The sequence below is a fragment of the Heptranchias perlo genome, chromosome 10 (genome assembly GCF_035084215.1).
Source record: "Heptranchias perlo isolate sHepPer1 chromosome 10, sHepPer1.hap1, whole genome shotgun sequence".
NCBI lineage: Eukaryota > Metazoa > Chordata > Chondrichthyes > Hexanchiformes > Hexanchidae > Heptranchias > Heptranchias perlo.
Window position 1 is genome coordinate 70,181,187 of NC_090334.1, and position 17,523 is coordinate 70,198,709.

At 43.7% G+C, this 17,523-nt stretch overlaps 1 protein-coding gene across 4 annotated transcripts in view; it reads left to right on the top strand.

The window, feature by feature from the left end:
• LOC137326675 (tandem C2 domains nuclear protein) overlaps nt 1-17,523 on the top strand; it is a 56,315-nt gene that overhangs the window by 13,284 nt on the left and 25,508 nt on the right. For all 4 annotated transcript variants that reach the window (XM_067991981.1, XM_067991984.1, XM_067991985.1 and 1 more), the window contains 5 exons: nt 2,444-2,557; nt 5,882-6,019; nt 6,979-7,170; nt 9,473-9,643; nt 14,347-14,432. In XM_067991981.1, coding sequence (XP_067848082.1) covers nt 2,524-2,557; nt 5,882-6,019; nt 6,979-7,170; nt 9,473-9,643; nt 14,347-14,432 — 621 coding nt within the window. In that variant the 5' untranslated portion in view covers nt 2,444-2,523. The remainder of the gene's footprint in view (nt 1-2,443; nt 2,558-5,881; nt 6,020-6,978; nt 7,171-9,472; nt 9,644-14,346; nt 14,433-17,523) is intronic.

Sequence of the window (17,523 nt, forward strand, 5' to 3'; positions counted from 1 at the left end):
GTAAGGCAAACGTGTCGTGAGCATGAAGGGGATGCACAAGGGTGTTTGAGGGTTTGTCATGGTTTTTACTTATGTTTAATTTCTGATCAACTCACATTACATATTATATTGGCACCAATACTGCCACGTCTTTGTGAATCTTGTCTGGTTTGTGCAATAATGCCCTTTCCTGAGGATCACAACGAAGACCCACAACTGATGCCACCCATTGTGTCTCTGCAGAGTGGGTGTAGGTGTATTTGCAGGGCTCTTTTGTGCAGACGACTGAGAGACGTTGGCGATGTCCCCGGTGGCACCCTGGAAGGATGCGGAGGAGAAGTTGTTGAGGGCAGTGGTGACTTTGAGAGCGACAGGTAAGAAGATGGTGCTCGGGCCAGCCGGGAGCAGCTCGGCATGAAGGAGGCTGCAGATGTCCATGTCGAGTGACTCTGAGCCTCCGTGTGCACTGCTGCTCAGAGAGGTCCAGGAAGCTGAGCCTCGGTCTGTGGACCCTGTGGCGAGGGTAGTGCCCTCTGTGACGCATCTCTCTCTGCGGTTGCCCTCCCTCCTGCTGTGCAGGTGGATGTGTCACAGCACTGTTGTGGAGCTCCACGTGTCAGAGGTGGACGGCGTGGCCGGCGAGGTTGGTGATGCTGCTCGCCCTCCGAGGAGGTCATGACTGCAGCTACGGCAGCCCCCATCCGGAAGATATACATCTGAGGGGGACCGCAAGGTAGGTAAATGTGTCTGGACACCGGGGTAAGTTTGAAAGTTGGTGAATTTTATTGTTAGGAGGAGGGTGGTGGAGGCCAAACTTTGTCCCAAGTGACAGAGTGGCCTCCTGCAATGAGTGAGGGTCCCCCCCACCACCTGTCAAATGGACCTTTGCAGCTGCCACAGGCTGATGGCTGCAACTCGTCCATTTGAACTGGGAGTGTTTCCCCCAGTACGGGAAACAGTCCCAGTCAGTTGCAAAATCCCATTCCTGCTAGAATAACAGGTCAATCAGGTCTGTAAACAGCCTGAAGTACCTGTTCAATTACCTGCCGGCGGGAGTCCCACATGCGGGGACTGAGCGTGCATGTCAGCGCGTCAGTGGGGAACCCAGAAGTGGGTGGGTTGGAGCCGGGCTCCCAGCCCGCCCCGGGAATCCCAGATTTTCGCAGCCCCCCCACCACGAACGCACCCGATTGCGGGTGTGAAAATCGAGCCCCTTGTCTCTCAGACATCAAAGTGCTTCCCACGACTAAATACTTTTTTTGATTACATACAAGTAAGTCCATTTTTTGATTACATTTCTGGATGTTTCTCTGTGTTGAAAGCACTATATGAATGCAAGTACTTATTGTTGAAGCAGAGGTGCAATTTTCGGTAAAGAGTTGAGGGGGCGTCACCAGAGGCAAGTTTTGGGGATTTGAAACATAACATGACAAAAATAAGATTGGGGTTAGGCATGTGTCCATTTCACACTCGCCTCCAATTTATGGGAGCAGATTTAGAGGTAGGGTTTTGCCTTCACTGCCTTGGCGCCAATCTGACAGCTGATCGCCCGTCCTTTATAAAAGCTGTTGATCTTCATTCCAATTGAAATCCGCCCCGTCAGGAAGTGATAATGGGACAAGTATGGAAACACCACCCAGGTGGTGAAGATGTAAATCTACCTCTTATTCTTCATTCTCCCCACCTCCCTCCTCAGTTGCATTTTGAAATTTAGTGAATGTTATGTAGGCTAAATATGGCAGTTACTTAAATGGTGGGCTCCCCCGTCCTCGAGGGGGGTTTAAACCTTCTAACAAAGGAAAGAGTGTGACCAACTGAGCCAAACAGACACCAGTAGTCCTTTTAATATAATGCTAGTTGATATATTATGTCGCTCTTGGATCCATTCACCTTTTTAAATTGCTTTTTTAACTCATCTCTCACTGTGATCGTAAATAATGAAACTCAAATAATTGGATTAAGAGTTATTACAACAGACTTTTATAACTCCCAGCACCAATTTCCAGAGGAACAAAGGATAAGAAAGACTTTGAGATTTTATTATAATGCGAATGGTCGTGCTGAGCGAACTTGAGAACCAATATGAGGGTGTGTTGGTGACTGGGGAAAGCTTGTCCTTTCCTATTGTATATTTCTAAAACATTTTTTACCTTGATTTGTTACCAGATAACGGATTTCCAGCTTAAAAATAAATATCACTGACTGCTATTTAACCTGATTTGAAATCGATTGTATGCACCAAAAAAAAAGATTTTTCGGGAAACAGGATAATAACCAATGCCTATTACTGGCAGTCCCTGCAGTGTCTAACAGTTCAGACCAATGTGCATTTTGTTTCTTGCAAACGTAGTTAGCTATTGGATTGTACTATTCTTGTTCTGGTTTTCTAATGTTGTGTTCAATGCCTCTGGAAACTCCTTTTTTATATTTAATAAAATGACACGTTGCTGCTTTATTTACGCAGGAGTCTTATGACATGTAGAGATCACTCAGAACTTAAAAAAAAATATTCCCAAAAGTCTTGGAGCCTGAGTAACTGAAAGAATGGCTGCCCAGCAGATAGACACATCCACCACAGGTAGGTCTCTGTTATTCTAGCTGGACCTCGATAGGAGTTCTGTTTAGGTGATGTGCGTCTTTTGTTAACTGTTGAGTTTCTGGCTCTCAGCACTGCGCTAGAACTGCAGGAGTAATCTGGAAGGGTAGCTGGGTTAGATGTTGCCCCATTAACCTGGTGCTGCTCAGTGCCTCCGTAGAATGCTTTGTGACTATTTATGAATTTTGATATACTCTGTATTCATAGCTAAATTAATCACAGCTGCCAAACTAAATAGGCACAGCAAAAATCAGGACTCGCGTTTATTTTGTTCTTGAGACATTAAAGTTAAACTTTGAGTTAAATTCAGTTTAATTACTAATCAGACGCTACTTGTACATCAGCCCACCTATATCATTGGGTTGTATGTTGAAGCATTTATCCATTATCCATATGTATTAACATTGAATGCCTGTAATTTAATAAGATACCTTTTATTATCTATAAATGGGACTAACTGGTTATACGCGATTGGAAATGCTCTTTTATATTGTTACTTTTCTGTTAGAGTATTTAAGTAGTGACAGGTTATTATACATACTATGTTTGATAATGATTGTAAAACTATCTGTGCCTGGGGGTGGGGTTGTGATTATACGGCTAAGATTGGAAAACTATATACAAGTTGCCACGAACATGCAGTATTATTGCACTGCCATTCAAATCTGTCTCCATGTTGTACATATTACTTGGTAAAATCCCTTGGGCCATTGCCAATACAAATCACTACAGAGTAAGAAAGGTTGAATGTAGGACTTTCTGTAGTGAATTAGAAAGCAGAATCCGTGCTGATCCATGACCCCTTACATTCCAGGGAACTAATGATCATATTTTTATTCTCTCCCCGATGCAGAGTAACCCTTTCTATTTGGCTAATTATATTTTCAGGAGAGTTGATGTGAGAACTCTGGTTGTCTGGTATTTTGTTAGACTCATAAAACCCTTTTGAATCAAGAAGAATGGAGCGGTCTACATCGAAATAGAGCTTCCTCCTTTTATAGCAAACATAATAAAGCAAAAGAATGAAAACAGGTTTCGCCCCATCCAGCTTGTTCTTTCTGCAGACCATTGCCTTATCATGGACTGTACCAATTTACTAATCTCCAGAGAGTTTCTCCTTATCTCTCATCTTCCTCCTCCCCCCTCCCCCCCCCCCCACTCCCTGCACCTAGTTATTACTAACACATCAATACCTCTCGGAAGTATGGTGCCAAACCTGCTCCACAATATTGCAGCCTAGCTGATAATCTGTACAAAATCAGTATAACTCTTCCTGATTTTTAATCAAATGCCCTTCAGGTATCTTAGTATTTGATTAACCTCATATTGACACAAAGTTTTGGTGAACAATTCAATAATCACAACAAAAACTTCTTTGATTACTCATTAATTTTGCTAATAGGAAATTCTAAAGTATCATCCCTTCCTGGCGTACACACCTCATGTTACCCGTTCCAATGTGCAGAACCTTGTATTTATCCTCTTAAATAATCCATCAGACATTTCTTAGCCCATCCAGTTAATGGACCTTGGGCAGAACTTTCAATTCTGACAGGGATGTAATGCTGGCTGTATCGGATTGCCCATATTATACACCTTAACCACATTTCCTTCCCATTGACGCTGAAGTTGAAAGTTCTCTTTGAATACTACCAGTCTCCTTGAAAGTTTATCACCTGGCCACAAGGTTTAGTGTCATCAGAAAATCATACAGAGGTACCCTTTCGCCACATTGTCTATGAAGAACAGGTGCTGCAGAACAGATCGCTGCAGAACTTCCTTCCCCCCGCCCCCCCCACCAAACGCCTGACCACCAAAAAAAAAATTATTTATCATCCCTTCGCTTACTGCACTTGCTGTGCGCAAATGAGCTGCCACGTTTCCCTGCTTTATAACAGTGACTGCACTTCGAAAGTATTTCATTGGCTGAGAAGCACATTGGGACGTCCTGAGGCCATGAAATGCGTGATATAAATGCAATTTTTTTCTTTCTTATACTACTACTGATCCAGGTTACTGCCCAGCAAGCTAATTTGCCATTAATTCCATGAACCTTGAATCTTAACATGCCTTTTGAAAACCCATGTTGATTCCGTCCTCAAAGAATTCCAACAGATTCCAACCTATTGTTTCCAAATCCATTTTAACTAGTTGTTATGGTTTTTCCACTCTTTAACAATTGATAGCATCCTGTAAAATGTTGCCAAGCATTCCTCACCCCACAATGGATGTTAGGCTAACTGACATCTACATGTGGCAACCCCATAACAAGGAGGAGAACAGCAACACTGAGAACAGGTGGTTAGTTCAAATTAACCATCTGGGACTTCAGTTATGTGGAGAGACTGGAGAAGCTGGAGTTGTTCTCCTTAGAACAGAGAAGGTTAAGAGGAGATTTGATAGAGGTGTTCAAAATCATGAACACTTTTGATAGAGTAAATAAGGAGAAACTGTTTCCAGTGGCAGAAGGGTCGGTAACCAGAGGACACAGATTTAAGGTGATCGGCAAAAGAACCAGAGACGACATGAGGAAACTTTTATTTTACGCAGCGAGTTGTTATGATCTGGAATGCACTGCCTCATAATAATAACTTTCAAAAGGGAATTAGATAAATACTTGAAGGGGAAAAAATTTACAGGGCTACGGGGAAAGAGCAGGGGAATGGGAACAATTAGATTACTCTTTCAAAGAGCCAGCACAGGCACGATGGGCCTACTATGATACAATGGATATCCTGAATAAATAAAGATGAAAACAAAAGCAAAATACTGCGGATGCTGGAAATCTGAGGTAGAAACAGAAAATGCTGGAAACTCTCAGCAAGTCAGGCAGCATCTGTGGAGAGAGAAACAGAGTTAACATTTCAGGTCGATGACCTATCGTCAAGTAAATAAAGGTAACTTAAATTACAATTGTTGGATCAAGTTGAAAGAAGCACTCAATCCCTTCCAGTACCCACTAATTCTGGAATGCTTCTAACAAACTGGCGGCCACCACATACCCTCACGTTAGTGTGAGCTGGGCATGTAACAAAGCTCGAAAGATGGCCAAGCAGCCACAGCTGTAGAATTTGTTTTCAAATGTAGAATCATAGAATGATTCAGCACAGAAGGAGCCACTCGGCCCTTTGTGCCTGTGCCGGCTCTTTGAAAGAGCTATCCAATTTGTCCCACTCCCCTGCTCTTTCCCCCACAGCTCTGAAATATTTCCTTCCATCACAGCATTTGGAAGCCCACTTTGAGCAAATGCTCTTTTGAAACTTTTCCTGTATTCATATTAAACCTCATCATTCCCATCTCTTCCAGCATCACTTTGGTTGCTCATCCCTGTTTTCATTGGATTGCTGCTCAGCATTGTACTGGGGCTCACCACAGACTTTCTAAAGGATTGCTGCAAGAAAGCATTTTCAAAGGAAAACAAAAAAGATGACACCAAAAGTAAAAGTATGTATTTTTTTTTGCTCTTCATGTCAAGTTTCGTCTTGAGGTGACAATATGGAGAAATCAGGATAGATCTTCAACTTGCTGCCCAAGTGTAAAACTGATGTTGTGGATCGGCCACCATTGATTAGCCTGTTTCTGTAACAGGCGGACAGCAAATCTACCCCATTATTTCCAGTTTAAACAACAACACCAAGCATTACAAGTCAAGTGTTGTATTGACCAGATCTTCCAGTGCTAACTTGTCCCCCGTGTTACCCTCCTGTGCTTAAAACTCAACTTTGGATGACTGCTTGTCACTCCCATACAGTCTGACCCTCTGGAAAGTTTGTAGAATTGATGCTGTTATACTTATTGACTACAAAGTGGATGTAGGTACTGGCCAAGGTCAATTTTTTAGTATCTTCTGTTAATAGATAACATCATTCTGGAACTTTCAAGAAAGCCTGCTTTGAAAACCTAAGGAATTCTTCCTAGTTAAATACTCTAGAAATATCATTTTTTAATTAAACATTATTATTATTATAAAACATTTTTGTATTAGGCTGATGCCCACTATTTCAAAAGTTTGGATGGCCAAATGTATAAAAGGTTATGTTTGGTGTTCAACTTCATAGTGAATCTGTACTATTTGAGATTCAACCTTTATAGCATTTGGAAAACTGTTATGCTTCTAGCTTGACTTAGCTACTACCTCTAGGACTCTTGTTTCGGATCCCCCAACTTGTAAACTTAACAAAAATGCATGCTTGATATATCAATTCAATTCAAAATTCTCATTTTGCATCAAAGTTTGTTGCACCCTTTTTTAACAAAAAAACTCATCTGCTAATTAATCTAGAATTATAAAACTAGCAATCAAGCATTTTCGTAGTTTTGCCAATTGTAGTTCAACGAACAGCCTAAAGTTAAGTATGTTGATAACGAACATTAATAATGGAAAAAAATTAACATCTTCCCAGTTCCTGAGGAATCTAAAAGTCCAGCTTTGCGACCTGAGTCCAGTTCTGGCCCTAGGAAGATCGAATTTACCGAGGATGCTTTGCTGTCAAAACTTCCTCCCGACGGCAGGGAAGTGCCCTTTGTGGTTCCAAATCTAAAAGCGACCTATATTCAACCCAACTTTCCATGGAGCTATGAAGAAGCCGTACCAGGTAAGATAGTGCCATAGGCCTTGCTCTGAATGTCTGTGACATTAATTGAATTGTTGAGTGTGTTGCAGTTTAACTTTCTGACTGTAACCTTTACACAGAATATAATAATTACTACAACAGGAAAATCAGGTTTGACTAACTTGATTGAGTTCTTTGACGAAGTAACGGAGAGGGTTGATGAGGGTAGTGTGGTTGATGTTATGTAAATGGACTTTCAAAAGACATTTGATAAAGTACCGCATAATAGACTTGTAAGCAAAATTAAACCCCATGGGATTAAAGGGACAGTAGCAGTGTGGATACAAAATTGGCTAAGGGGCAGAAAGCAGAGAGTAGTGGTGAACAGTTGTTTTTCAGACTGCAGGGAAGTATACAGTGGTGTTCCCCAGGGGTCATTAATAGGACCACTGCTCTTTTTGATATAAATTAATGACTTGGATACTTGGATTTGGGTACATAGGGTATAATTTCAAAGTTTGCAGATGACATGAAGCTCAGAAATGTAGTAAACAATGGAGGATAGTAACAGACAACAGGAGGATATAGACAGACTGGTGAAATGGGCAGACACGTGGCAGATGAAATTTAACGTAGAGAAGTGTGAAGTGATATATTTTGGTAGGAAGAATGAGGAGAGGCAATAAAAACTAAATGGTACAATTTTAAAGGGAGTGTAAGATCAGAGAGACCTGGGGATGTAAGTACACAAATCTTTGAAGGTGGCAGGACAAGTTGAGAAGGCTCTTTAAAAAAGCATATGGGATCCTGGGCTTTATTAATTGAGGCATAGAGTTCAAAAGCAAGGAAGTTATGCTAAACCTTTATAAAACACTGGTTAGGCCGCAGTTGGAGTATTGTGTTCAATTCTGGGCACCGCACTTTAGGAAGGATGTCAAGGCGTTAGAGAGGGTGCAGAAGAGATTTACTAGAATGGTACCATGGATGAGGGACTTCAGTTATGTGGAGAGACTGGTGAAGCTGGGGTTGTTCTCCTTAGAGCAGAGACGAGATTTGATAGAGGTGTTCAAAATCACCCAGGGTTTTGATAGAGTAAATAATGAGAAACTGTTTCCAAACTGGCGGAAGGGTCGGTAACCAGAGGATGCAGCTTTAAGGTGATTGGCAAAAGAACCAGAGGTGACATGAGAAAACATTTTTTTTTATGCAGCGAGTTGTTATGATCTGGAATGTGGTGGGAGCAGATTCAATAATAACTTTCAAAAGAAAATTGGATAAATACTTGTAGAGAAAAAGTCACAAGGCTGTGGGGAAAGAACAGAGAAGTGGGCCTAATTGGATAGCTCTACCAAACAGCCAGCACATGCGAAATGGGCCAAATGGCCTCCTTCTGTGCTGTACCATTATGATACTATAAACAGCAATAACTTGCATTTATATTGTGTCTTTAACATAGAAAATGCCCTAAGGCATTTCACTCGGGAAAAAATGGACACCGAGCCAAAGGAGATATTTAGAATGGTGACCCAAAGCTTGTTTCAAGAGGTGGGTTAAAGAGGGTCTTAAAGGAGAGCAGGGAGACGGAGGGGTTTAGGGAGGGAACTCCAGAGTGTAAGATCCAGGCGGCTGAAGACGTGGTTGGCAATGGTGGGTTAAGATGCACTGCAGCAACTCCAAGGCTTCTTCGACAGCACCTCCCAAACCCGCGACCTCTACCTCCTAGAAGGACAAGGGCAGCAGGCGCATGGGAACAACACCACCTGCACGTTCCCCTGACCATCCCGACTTGGAAATATATCGCCGTTCCTTCATCGTCGCTGGGTCAAAATCCTGGAACTCCCTACCTAACAGCACTGTGGGAGAACCTTCACCTCACGGACTGCAGCGGTTCAAGAAGGCGGCTCACCACCACCTTCTCAAGGGCAATTAGGAATGGGCAATAAATGCCGGGCTCGCCAGCGACGCCCACATCCCGTGAATGAATTTTTAAAAAAGGGCTGGGGGGGAATGCACAAGAGGCCAGAGAGAGAAATAGAGAGTTTGGGGGTGGGGAGGGGGAGTGGGGGTTGTAGCCTTGGAGGAAGGTACAGAGATATGGAGAGAGAGATAAGACCATGGAGAGATTTAACCACAAGAATGAGAATTTTAAATTTGAGGCCTTTGGGGATTAGGAGCCAATGTCAGTCAGTGAGGACGGGAGATGAACAAGCAGGACTTGATGCAGGATAGGAACCTTTTACAAGCAAATGGTTACTTTAAGTAACCACTCAATTGGATCAAGATGGGAGTTGATACTGTTGAGTGAGAACTTTTTTTTAATATACATATCTATTTTTACTGGCAGGTTTCTCAAGGACTTATTATGCTGAAAGAAAAATGGAACTGTCCACTGCTCTTCAGCACATGCAAGATATTAATGAAGTGTACAATCCCAATTATATGTTGCAGCATATTTCTCCAGGAGCAGGTATTCATATGCTACCTAAGTGGAAAACAGGGAATCCATATGGGTCAGGTAAGGAATACTCTTGAACTGATTGATTGATTTAAGAATAAGTATAGTGAAGGGGGGAAAAAGCAGTTTAGAACAGCAAACTCAAGGGGGCATGAGGTATACCTTAAGGGTAGATAGCAGAGAAGGATAGCGAAGGAAAGAATAAACAAAACTAGAAGGGAACAGGGTACAGAGGAGAATGAATGGGTCAGGGATGCATCGCTTATTTACAAAGGCACAAGGCATTAGAATTAGGTCAGGGAACTAGAGGCACTATTTGGAATAGAGGAATATGATATTTTAGCCTTGATGGAAACCTGGTTACAGCTCGGTCAGGACTTTGAATTAAATATTCCTGATTTTAACATTTTTGGGAGCGATCCAGAAAGAAGTAAAGGGAGGAGGGGTGCCCTTGTAGATTAAGGGCACAATTGCAACCGTTGAAAGGAAAGATTGTATCAGTGATGGTGCTCAGGTAGAGTCTGTCTGGGCTGAGTTAGTAAACGATAAGGGATTTGGTATTGGGAATACATTCTCGACCACTGAACAGTGGGATTGAAATTGAAGATGAGATTTGTAGGCATTTAAGAAAGGTTTGCAGTAGTAACAAGAATTTTAATAATAGAGACTTCCTAAGGTAGACTCAGAAATGGATAAGTGCGAGAAATTATCTTCCCAACTTACTCTGTATATTACACAAACACTGTTGCATCAACATAGCCCTACAACGTGATAACTGTACACATACCCACTGACCATCAAGGTGCTAAGCCCAGTGCATCTAACAGAACGAGATTATTGTCTTGTGGATAATTAGGCATGTTGTTGAATACCAGAGTTATTATTCAGCTGATTACAAGAGTGATGACAAAACTAGTTTGCCGCAGGCAACATTCTATCTGGTGCTCATTGATCAAAACAAACAGCTACCCAGAGCAAGGTATAATCCAAACAGATTCCAGATTTGATGCACTATGTACATATTTAAAATAAAAAGTACAAAAGTAACTTGTAATATATCTGCAATATATCCTTGTCTCAGTGCTAACACTCTCATCTGAATCAGAAGGTTGTGGGTTCAAGCCCCACTCCAGGGACTCAGGCACATAATCTAGGCTGACATTCCCGTGCAGTACTGAGCGAGTGCTGCACTGTCGGAGGTGCCGTCTTTCAGATGAGATGTTAAGCCAATCTTGCTCCATCTTCCCTCTCAGGTGGGTGTAAAGGATCCCATGGCACTATTTGAAGAAGAGCAGAGGCGTTCTCCCGGTGTCCTGGCCAATATTTATTCCTCAACCAATATCACTGAAACAGATTGGGCTATAAATTGGGCCGTGCAGCGCCGGTTTTGTTGGGGCTACACACGGGCTCCTAAGGACCCAAAATGGCATCCGGAATGCGTCGCGCACTTCTAGCATGACGTGCGCCGGACACCATCTTGGTAAAGGTGTTTGCGCACGTGCAGATAACGATCACTGGCCGCATGTAAAGTAGGGAGAATATGCGGTAGATCAGTGTGCAACGCTGATTTAAAGGGACAGATGCGATTTTGGAACTCAGCGCTCCAGCCAACGCACTGTCTTAACCTCGCACCACTGAACAGATCATAAACAGCATGGAGGACCCTCCCCCTCCCCCACCGGCACTATTTAAAGGGATCATGCAGGAGTTACAGGTTGGTTGCTAGATTATTGCCTCTGGCTGCTGATGCATCTGTACCTGCTTTTGGAGGTCTCCTATACTTGAATACTAGGACTAGAGGACGTAGCCTAAAAATTAGATCCAGGACTTGCAGGAGTGAAGTTAGGAAATGCTTCCACACGCAAAGGGTGGTAGAAGTTTGGAACTCTCGTCTGCAAACGGCAGTTGATACCAGCTCAATTGTTAATTTTAAATCTGAGAGTGATAGATATCTGTTAACCAAAGTTATTAAGGGATATGGGGTTAAGGCTGGTATATGGGGTTAGGTCACAGATCAACCATGATCTCATTGAATGGCGGAACAGGCTCGAGGCGCTAAATGGCCTTCTCCTGTTCCTATGTTTCTATAATAAAGTTTCAATACTCTACAGGGAGTGGGCTGGTTAGTTGCCAGGCAACGGCAAGGTCATTGGCAGAGTGGTAGGGGTGGGACAGGCATGCTTTCATCCTGAGAGAGGACAGCAGGTTCATATTCCATGGAGCCACGGCCACTTGCTGCCTCCTGTTATGCGCTGCCTCCTCCTGCAAGAAAGCAGGAAGTGTGTCGGTGAGTGTCCTGCAAGATGTTTGGGTGATGTGCCTGTCATGGTTGAATAGCTGCCAGTGTGTGTGACCTGTGAGTTTGTGGATGTGCGGCTTGCAACATTGGTAATGTGTGAGGGTGAGAGGAAGCATCTGATTGGAAGAATTGAGTACTGTTTGAAAGAGTTTATTGGTATGTGGGTGATGGGGGGGGTGTAGTGCCTGGGGTAGTGGATGAGGCTAGTGGTGCAGTTGGTAGGAGACGCCACTTAACAGTTGACCTCAGTCACCTTGACCACTCGTGGCATTGACTTCATCCGCTATTGCCTTCCACTGCCTCGGGAGCATATATTTGGAGGGCCCCTTGCCCCAATCCGGACGCAGGACGCCCCTCCTTCTGTCCACCTCTTGCACCAAGACCTCCAGTGCATCATCAGAGAACCTTGGTGCACGTTCACTCGCCGGTCTGGTACAAACTCAGATTGGCAGATTGGTGAGGTCTGGCGTGCAGATTGGAGGATGTGGGATTTAGTAGTGCGCAACCTTTATTCAATGTTTTAACATAACTCAACACTTTGTAAACATAGGGACGGGACCTGCATCTGTGTTTTACGTGTGCGATGTCTGATCTCTGTTCAGAGTCCGTGCGGACCCATATCTTATATTTTGCTAATAAGAGGTGCAGGCTGCCTTGAAGAGGTGCAGGCTGCCTTGAAGAGGTGCAGGCTGCCTTGAAGAGGTGCAGGCTGCCTTGAAGAGGCGCAGGCTGCCTTTAATTGGTGCTAGCCACTTGCGATATCTGGGCAACCCTGCTGGTGAGCAGCCACTCATCAGCGCAGATAGGCCTGGCTGCCCGCAGATAAGAGATAAATCACCAGGCAGCATGAACGTTACGTGACACCGGCGCCCAGTTTCGGGGGTTATCCAATATAACCCCCATTACCTGGTCATTTATCTCATTGCTGTTTGTGGGACCTTGCTGTGAGCAAATTGGTTGCTGTGTTTCCCTACATCACAACGGTGACTACTCTTCAAAAGTACTTCATTGGCTGTAAAATGCTTTGGGACGTCCTACGGCCGTGATAGGTGCTACATAAGTGTACGTTTTTTTCTTTTTTCTTTCTTTTTACCTTTTTTCTGTCTTTTTTTCCCTTTACTTTCTTTATTTTTTTCTTTCTTTCATGACCCTGTTGCACCGAAAACCAATTCTACCTTGTTGATATGTTCTTTCTCAGTGCAGTTTCTTTGTGGCTTGGGTGAAAACAATTTCCTTCTCTAATTCATTCTTTCCCAAGATCCCAAAAATGTGGAACTCCTTACCTCCCTCACTCTGCCCTTCCTTTTAGCTACATCTTTTTAAAGCTCAAATATAGTGCCACTCAATACTTCTGCCCTACTTTTATTGTTCTACATTGGTAGGATCCTGCCTTCTGGGCCATGACACTTCACTTGGTTTCTGAAATAATTCTTTAAAAATTCTGTGCTGCAATAGGGTCCCTCCTAGCAACATGAAACACAATTATCTACAGTGCGCACAGCAAATTATAGACGAGGAATGGTTATTTCCCATGGATGAAATATAGAATTTATCCCACTTATAGGAGAACAACTACTTTTCCACAAGACACCAGCGGTTTTATTTTTAATCCATTTTCCCCCCTCGCATTCGCTAGATGTGAGCACTAGGAGTAACCATAACAATTCTCTCCTATAGTTGCCTATAAGGCTGCCGTCTGTCAGCAGCAGAACAGACAACTCCCCTGTACCACGTGCCTGGAATAAATACCTACTTTGGAGTAGGATGGAAAGCTCCAAAAAGACGGGTTTCATCGCTAATCACATGACGGTCTGTGGGGCCATTTATTGAACCTTGCCGCAAATACCACCAGTGATAGTGCCTAAAAATGTGAAGTCAGCTTATTAGAATAATTTAAGTACTTCATCATGTGCCAGGCTTCCAATGTTGCTGGGGCCATCAAAATACTATCTGTACAAATCAACAGGTCAGTGCTTATGAGTTGAATAATGAGGTGTAAGGATAGTTAGATATTGCAGAGTTTCACTTTATTACCTTTTGATAGTTAAAAAGAAATTATGCAGCATTTTCCTTCAGGAGACCAAATATGTTTAATTACTATGATGGGGGTCAGTCGTACATGGAGTGTGAGAGGATTGTGCCTGATAAGCAGAGTATGTGCTAATTATTGTCTGTGTGTGTGTCTGTCTGTGTGTGTGTCTGTCTGTGTGTGTGTCTGTCTGTGTGTGTGTCTGTCTGTGTGTGTGTGTCTGTCTGTGTGTGTCTGTGTGTGTGTGTGTGTCTGTCTCTGTGTGTGTGTGTCTGTCTCTGTGTGTGTGTGTGTCTGTCTGTGTGTGTGTGTGTGTGTCTGTCTGTGTGTGTGTCTGTCTGTCTGTGTTTGTGTTTTGTTTGGCTATCAAATCCTATGATAGTTCTAGAACGATTATTTTGTCTTACAAAACCCAATATGCTTTTTGTGTTTCAGCATGGGAGTTGAGGAGCCCGAAAATAATTAACGCAAATAACTTAAGCAATTCCATGTTCGATCTTTCAAGTCCACAGCGAACACAAGTAAGTCTCTAATCAGAGTTCTCCAACCAGCTCTGACGACCTTATTGGAATCTGATATTGATAACGAGGTGTGCACATTCTCAAAACTCACCGAACAGCTGCTTTAATATGAGAGACTTATTTTGAGTGAAGAAATGTATCTTGTAAACCTACAACAATTATTTTTCCTCTCTTGCTACAAGATAATCCCACCCCTAGCAATTGGCAGAGCTTTTCCTACCTTTGAACAGCTCACAAGATGCTTTGACGTTTGACAGGATTTTTGATCCTGTTTTCAGGAGAGTGACCTCGGTGAATTGCTCTTCCTTTTTCTCCCCACTCCATGTCGGGGAGCCAATCCCTTTAGAGCCACCATTAGTACAGTGGTCTCCACTGTTAGTACAGAGACTCGTCCTCCAAACACACAGGGCACGCTCCCTGCCTTTACTCGTGGGACTGGAGTCACATTTAAGCTAGACCGGGTGCGGACAGCAGGTTTCCTTCTTTGAAGAACATTAGTTATTTTACTTTAATTAACCCGGCAGCATATTTTGATTGCCACAATTTTGTGGGTCTGATGCTATTGGGTTTGCTGTACTCCGGCCGGTTTACACTCTGGATTGGACGCAATGGGGGAATCATTGTGCATACGTGTGTACAATCGACTGCGTTCCAGTAGTGTAAAAGCACCGTCAACTTCCAATCAGCAGCCACCTGGTTGGGAAGCTAGCACTCTTTGTGCTGTGCTGGCACTTTATGTTTACACCTATTGGAGGAGACTCGTTTTGTAAGTACCCTTATAAAACGAGACACAGATTCTGCAAAAGGAGCAGAAATAAGTGGCTTGCCCTATTCATTTCTATCAGATAAAGAAGTGGGCAATGTGATGAGGGGTGACAACTAGCACCATTCCTTCTGCTTGCACCCCCGCCCCACCTTGTGCTCTTATAATGGATTCTCCTCTCCTCCTATCACTTCCAAAAAAAATTAGAGAGCTTTATCAAGTTTCACGGCCCTGAAAACCCAAGGATAGCTTTTTATTTTCCTAAGTAGTGCTAGACCCGCAAAAAAATGCCCAAGCTCTGGTGAGAATATCTAGACAATAAAAGTATGTTGCAAAGCCACAGAACCCAAAATCTGCCACTCGTGGTCATTGAGTTGATTGGCAGAAATACCCTGTTAAGCGCTTGGTAAAGGGTAGCCCATAAAATCACCTGTGAGTTAGCGAAGACGTTTGCCAATTTGAGAGGGACTGAATCTTACTATAACTGTGAGTGTTTTTGAAGTTGACCATGTGTTTATGATTTTTTTAAATGGAACTATTAACACACCCCCAGTGGGTAGGGTTGCTGTATTTGTAAGCTGAAGTCAATCCAAACTAGATGAGCTGCTCTTAAAAAGTTACAGGTGGGATCCATGCTAAGAGTTACACAAATCTGTAAACTAAAAGACCTGTGCGTATCTTTTCCTCTTCCTCTTCCTAGCTACACCCTCCCCAAAGTGACAGTAGACTCCACCGCTGAGCTAAACTCTCTCTCGTGCTTGGAATTTCCGTGAGGATTTTCTGGCAGGCGATTATCAGGACCCCTGGAGAAATAGCGTAAACCGCCATTGACGCTGTTTCTCCAGGGTTTCTGTCGAAGTTGCAGCAGGGGATCGGGAGAACCTCAAGGAAATTCAGGCCCTCTCTCAGTAAAAGCACCAAAACCTGTTGTTACACGGTAAATGTTGAGTGGAGCTGCTGTAAAGTCCAAATGGGGATTCATTGAAAATCAGTTGTTGGATTAAGTGAAGTTACTTTTCAGTTGAGAGTGTTGTGTTAGCTGTTTCAAATGACACTTATTTTTGTCAAAGTACCGGCCTTCTCTTTGAACCACAGCGGTTTCCATGGTGATGGTGCTCCCACAGTGATGTTAGGTAGGGTAGTTATTTCTGTTACAACTGAGTAGCTTGCTGGGCTACTTCAGAAGGCGTTTAGGGCGCTAAATTGGGCCATGTAGCGCCCGTTGTCTCAGCGCTACACGGCCTCTCCAGCATCGAAGATGGAGTCCTGGCTGCACGCTCACGTTTCCAGCATGACGTGCACCAGACGCCATCTTTGATATATGAGTTAGCGCAGGCCCAAATACCGAGCGCCGGCAGCATGTAAAGTAAGGAGAAAATGGATACAATCAGCATGCAATGCTGATTTAAAATGATAGACACCATTTTGGCACTTAACGCTCAACTCAACGCACAGTCTTAACCCCGACCATCTGAATGTGTCTTAGAGTGCCTGGAGGATCCCCTACCAGCGCTATTTAAAGGGGCCATGCAGGATTTACAGGTTAGTGGCTGGATTATTGCTTCTGGCTGCCTAGACATTTGTAACTGTTTTTGGAGGTCTCCTATACTTGAATACTAGGACCAGGAGACATATCCTAGCATTAAGAGCCAGGGCGTGCAGGAGTGAAGTTAGGAAATGCTTCTACATGCAAAGGGTGGGAGAAATTTGGAACACTCTTCTGCAAATGGCAGTTGATGCTAGCTCAATTATGAATTCTAAATCTGAGAGTCAGAGGTTTCTGTGAACCAAGGGTATTAAGGGATAAGGGGCTAAGGAGTTAGGGCACAGGTCCACCATGATCTCATTGAATGGCGGAACAGGCTCAAGGGGCTAAAGGCCAATGCCACTTGCTGCCTACTGATGTGCGCCACCTTCTCCTGCAAGAAAGTGGGATGTGTATCTGGGTGATGTGCCTGTCATGGTTGAATAGCTGCCAGTGTGTGTGGCCTGTGAGTTGTGGGTGAGAGGCTTGCAAAAGTGGTAATGTGTAGGGGTGAGAGGAAGCATCTGATTGGCAGAGTTGAGTACTGATGGAAAGAGTTTGTTGGTATGTGGGTGATGGGGGGTATAGTGCGTGGTGCAGTTGGTAGGAGAGGCCACTTGACAGTTCACCTCACTCACCTTGACCACTCATGTCAAAGCATTGAACTTCTTCCTGCACTGCATCCATGTTCATGATGCTGTGCGCCTGGCATTGACCTCGTCCCCTGTTGCCTCCCACTACCTTTTGGATATATGTCTGCAGGGCCCCTTGCCCCCTCTCCTCCCCCCCCACCATGGATATAG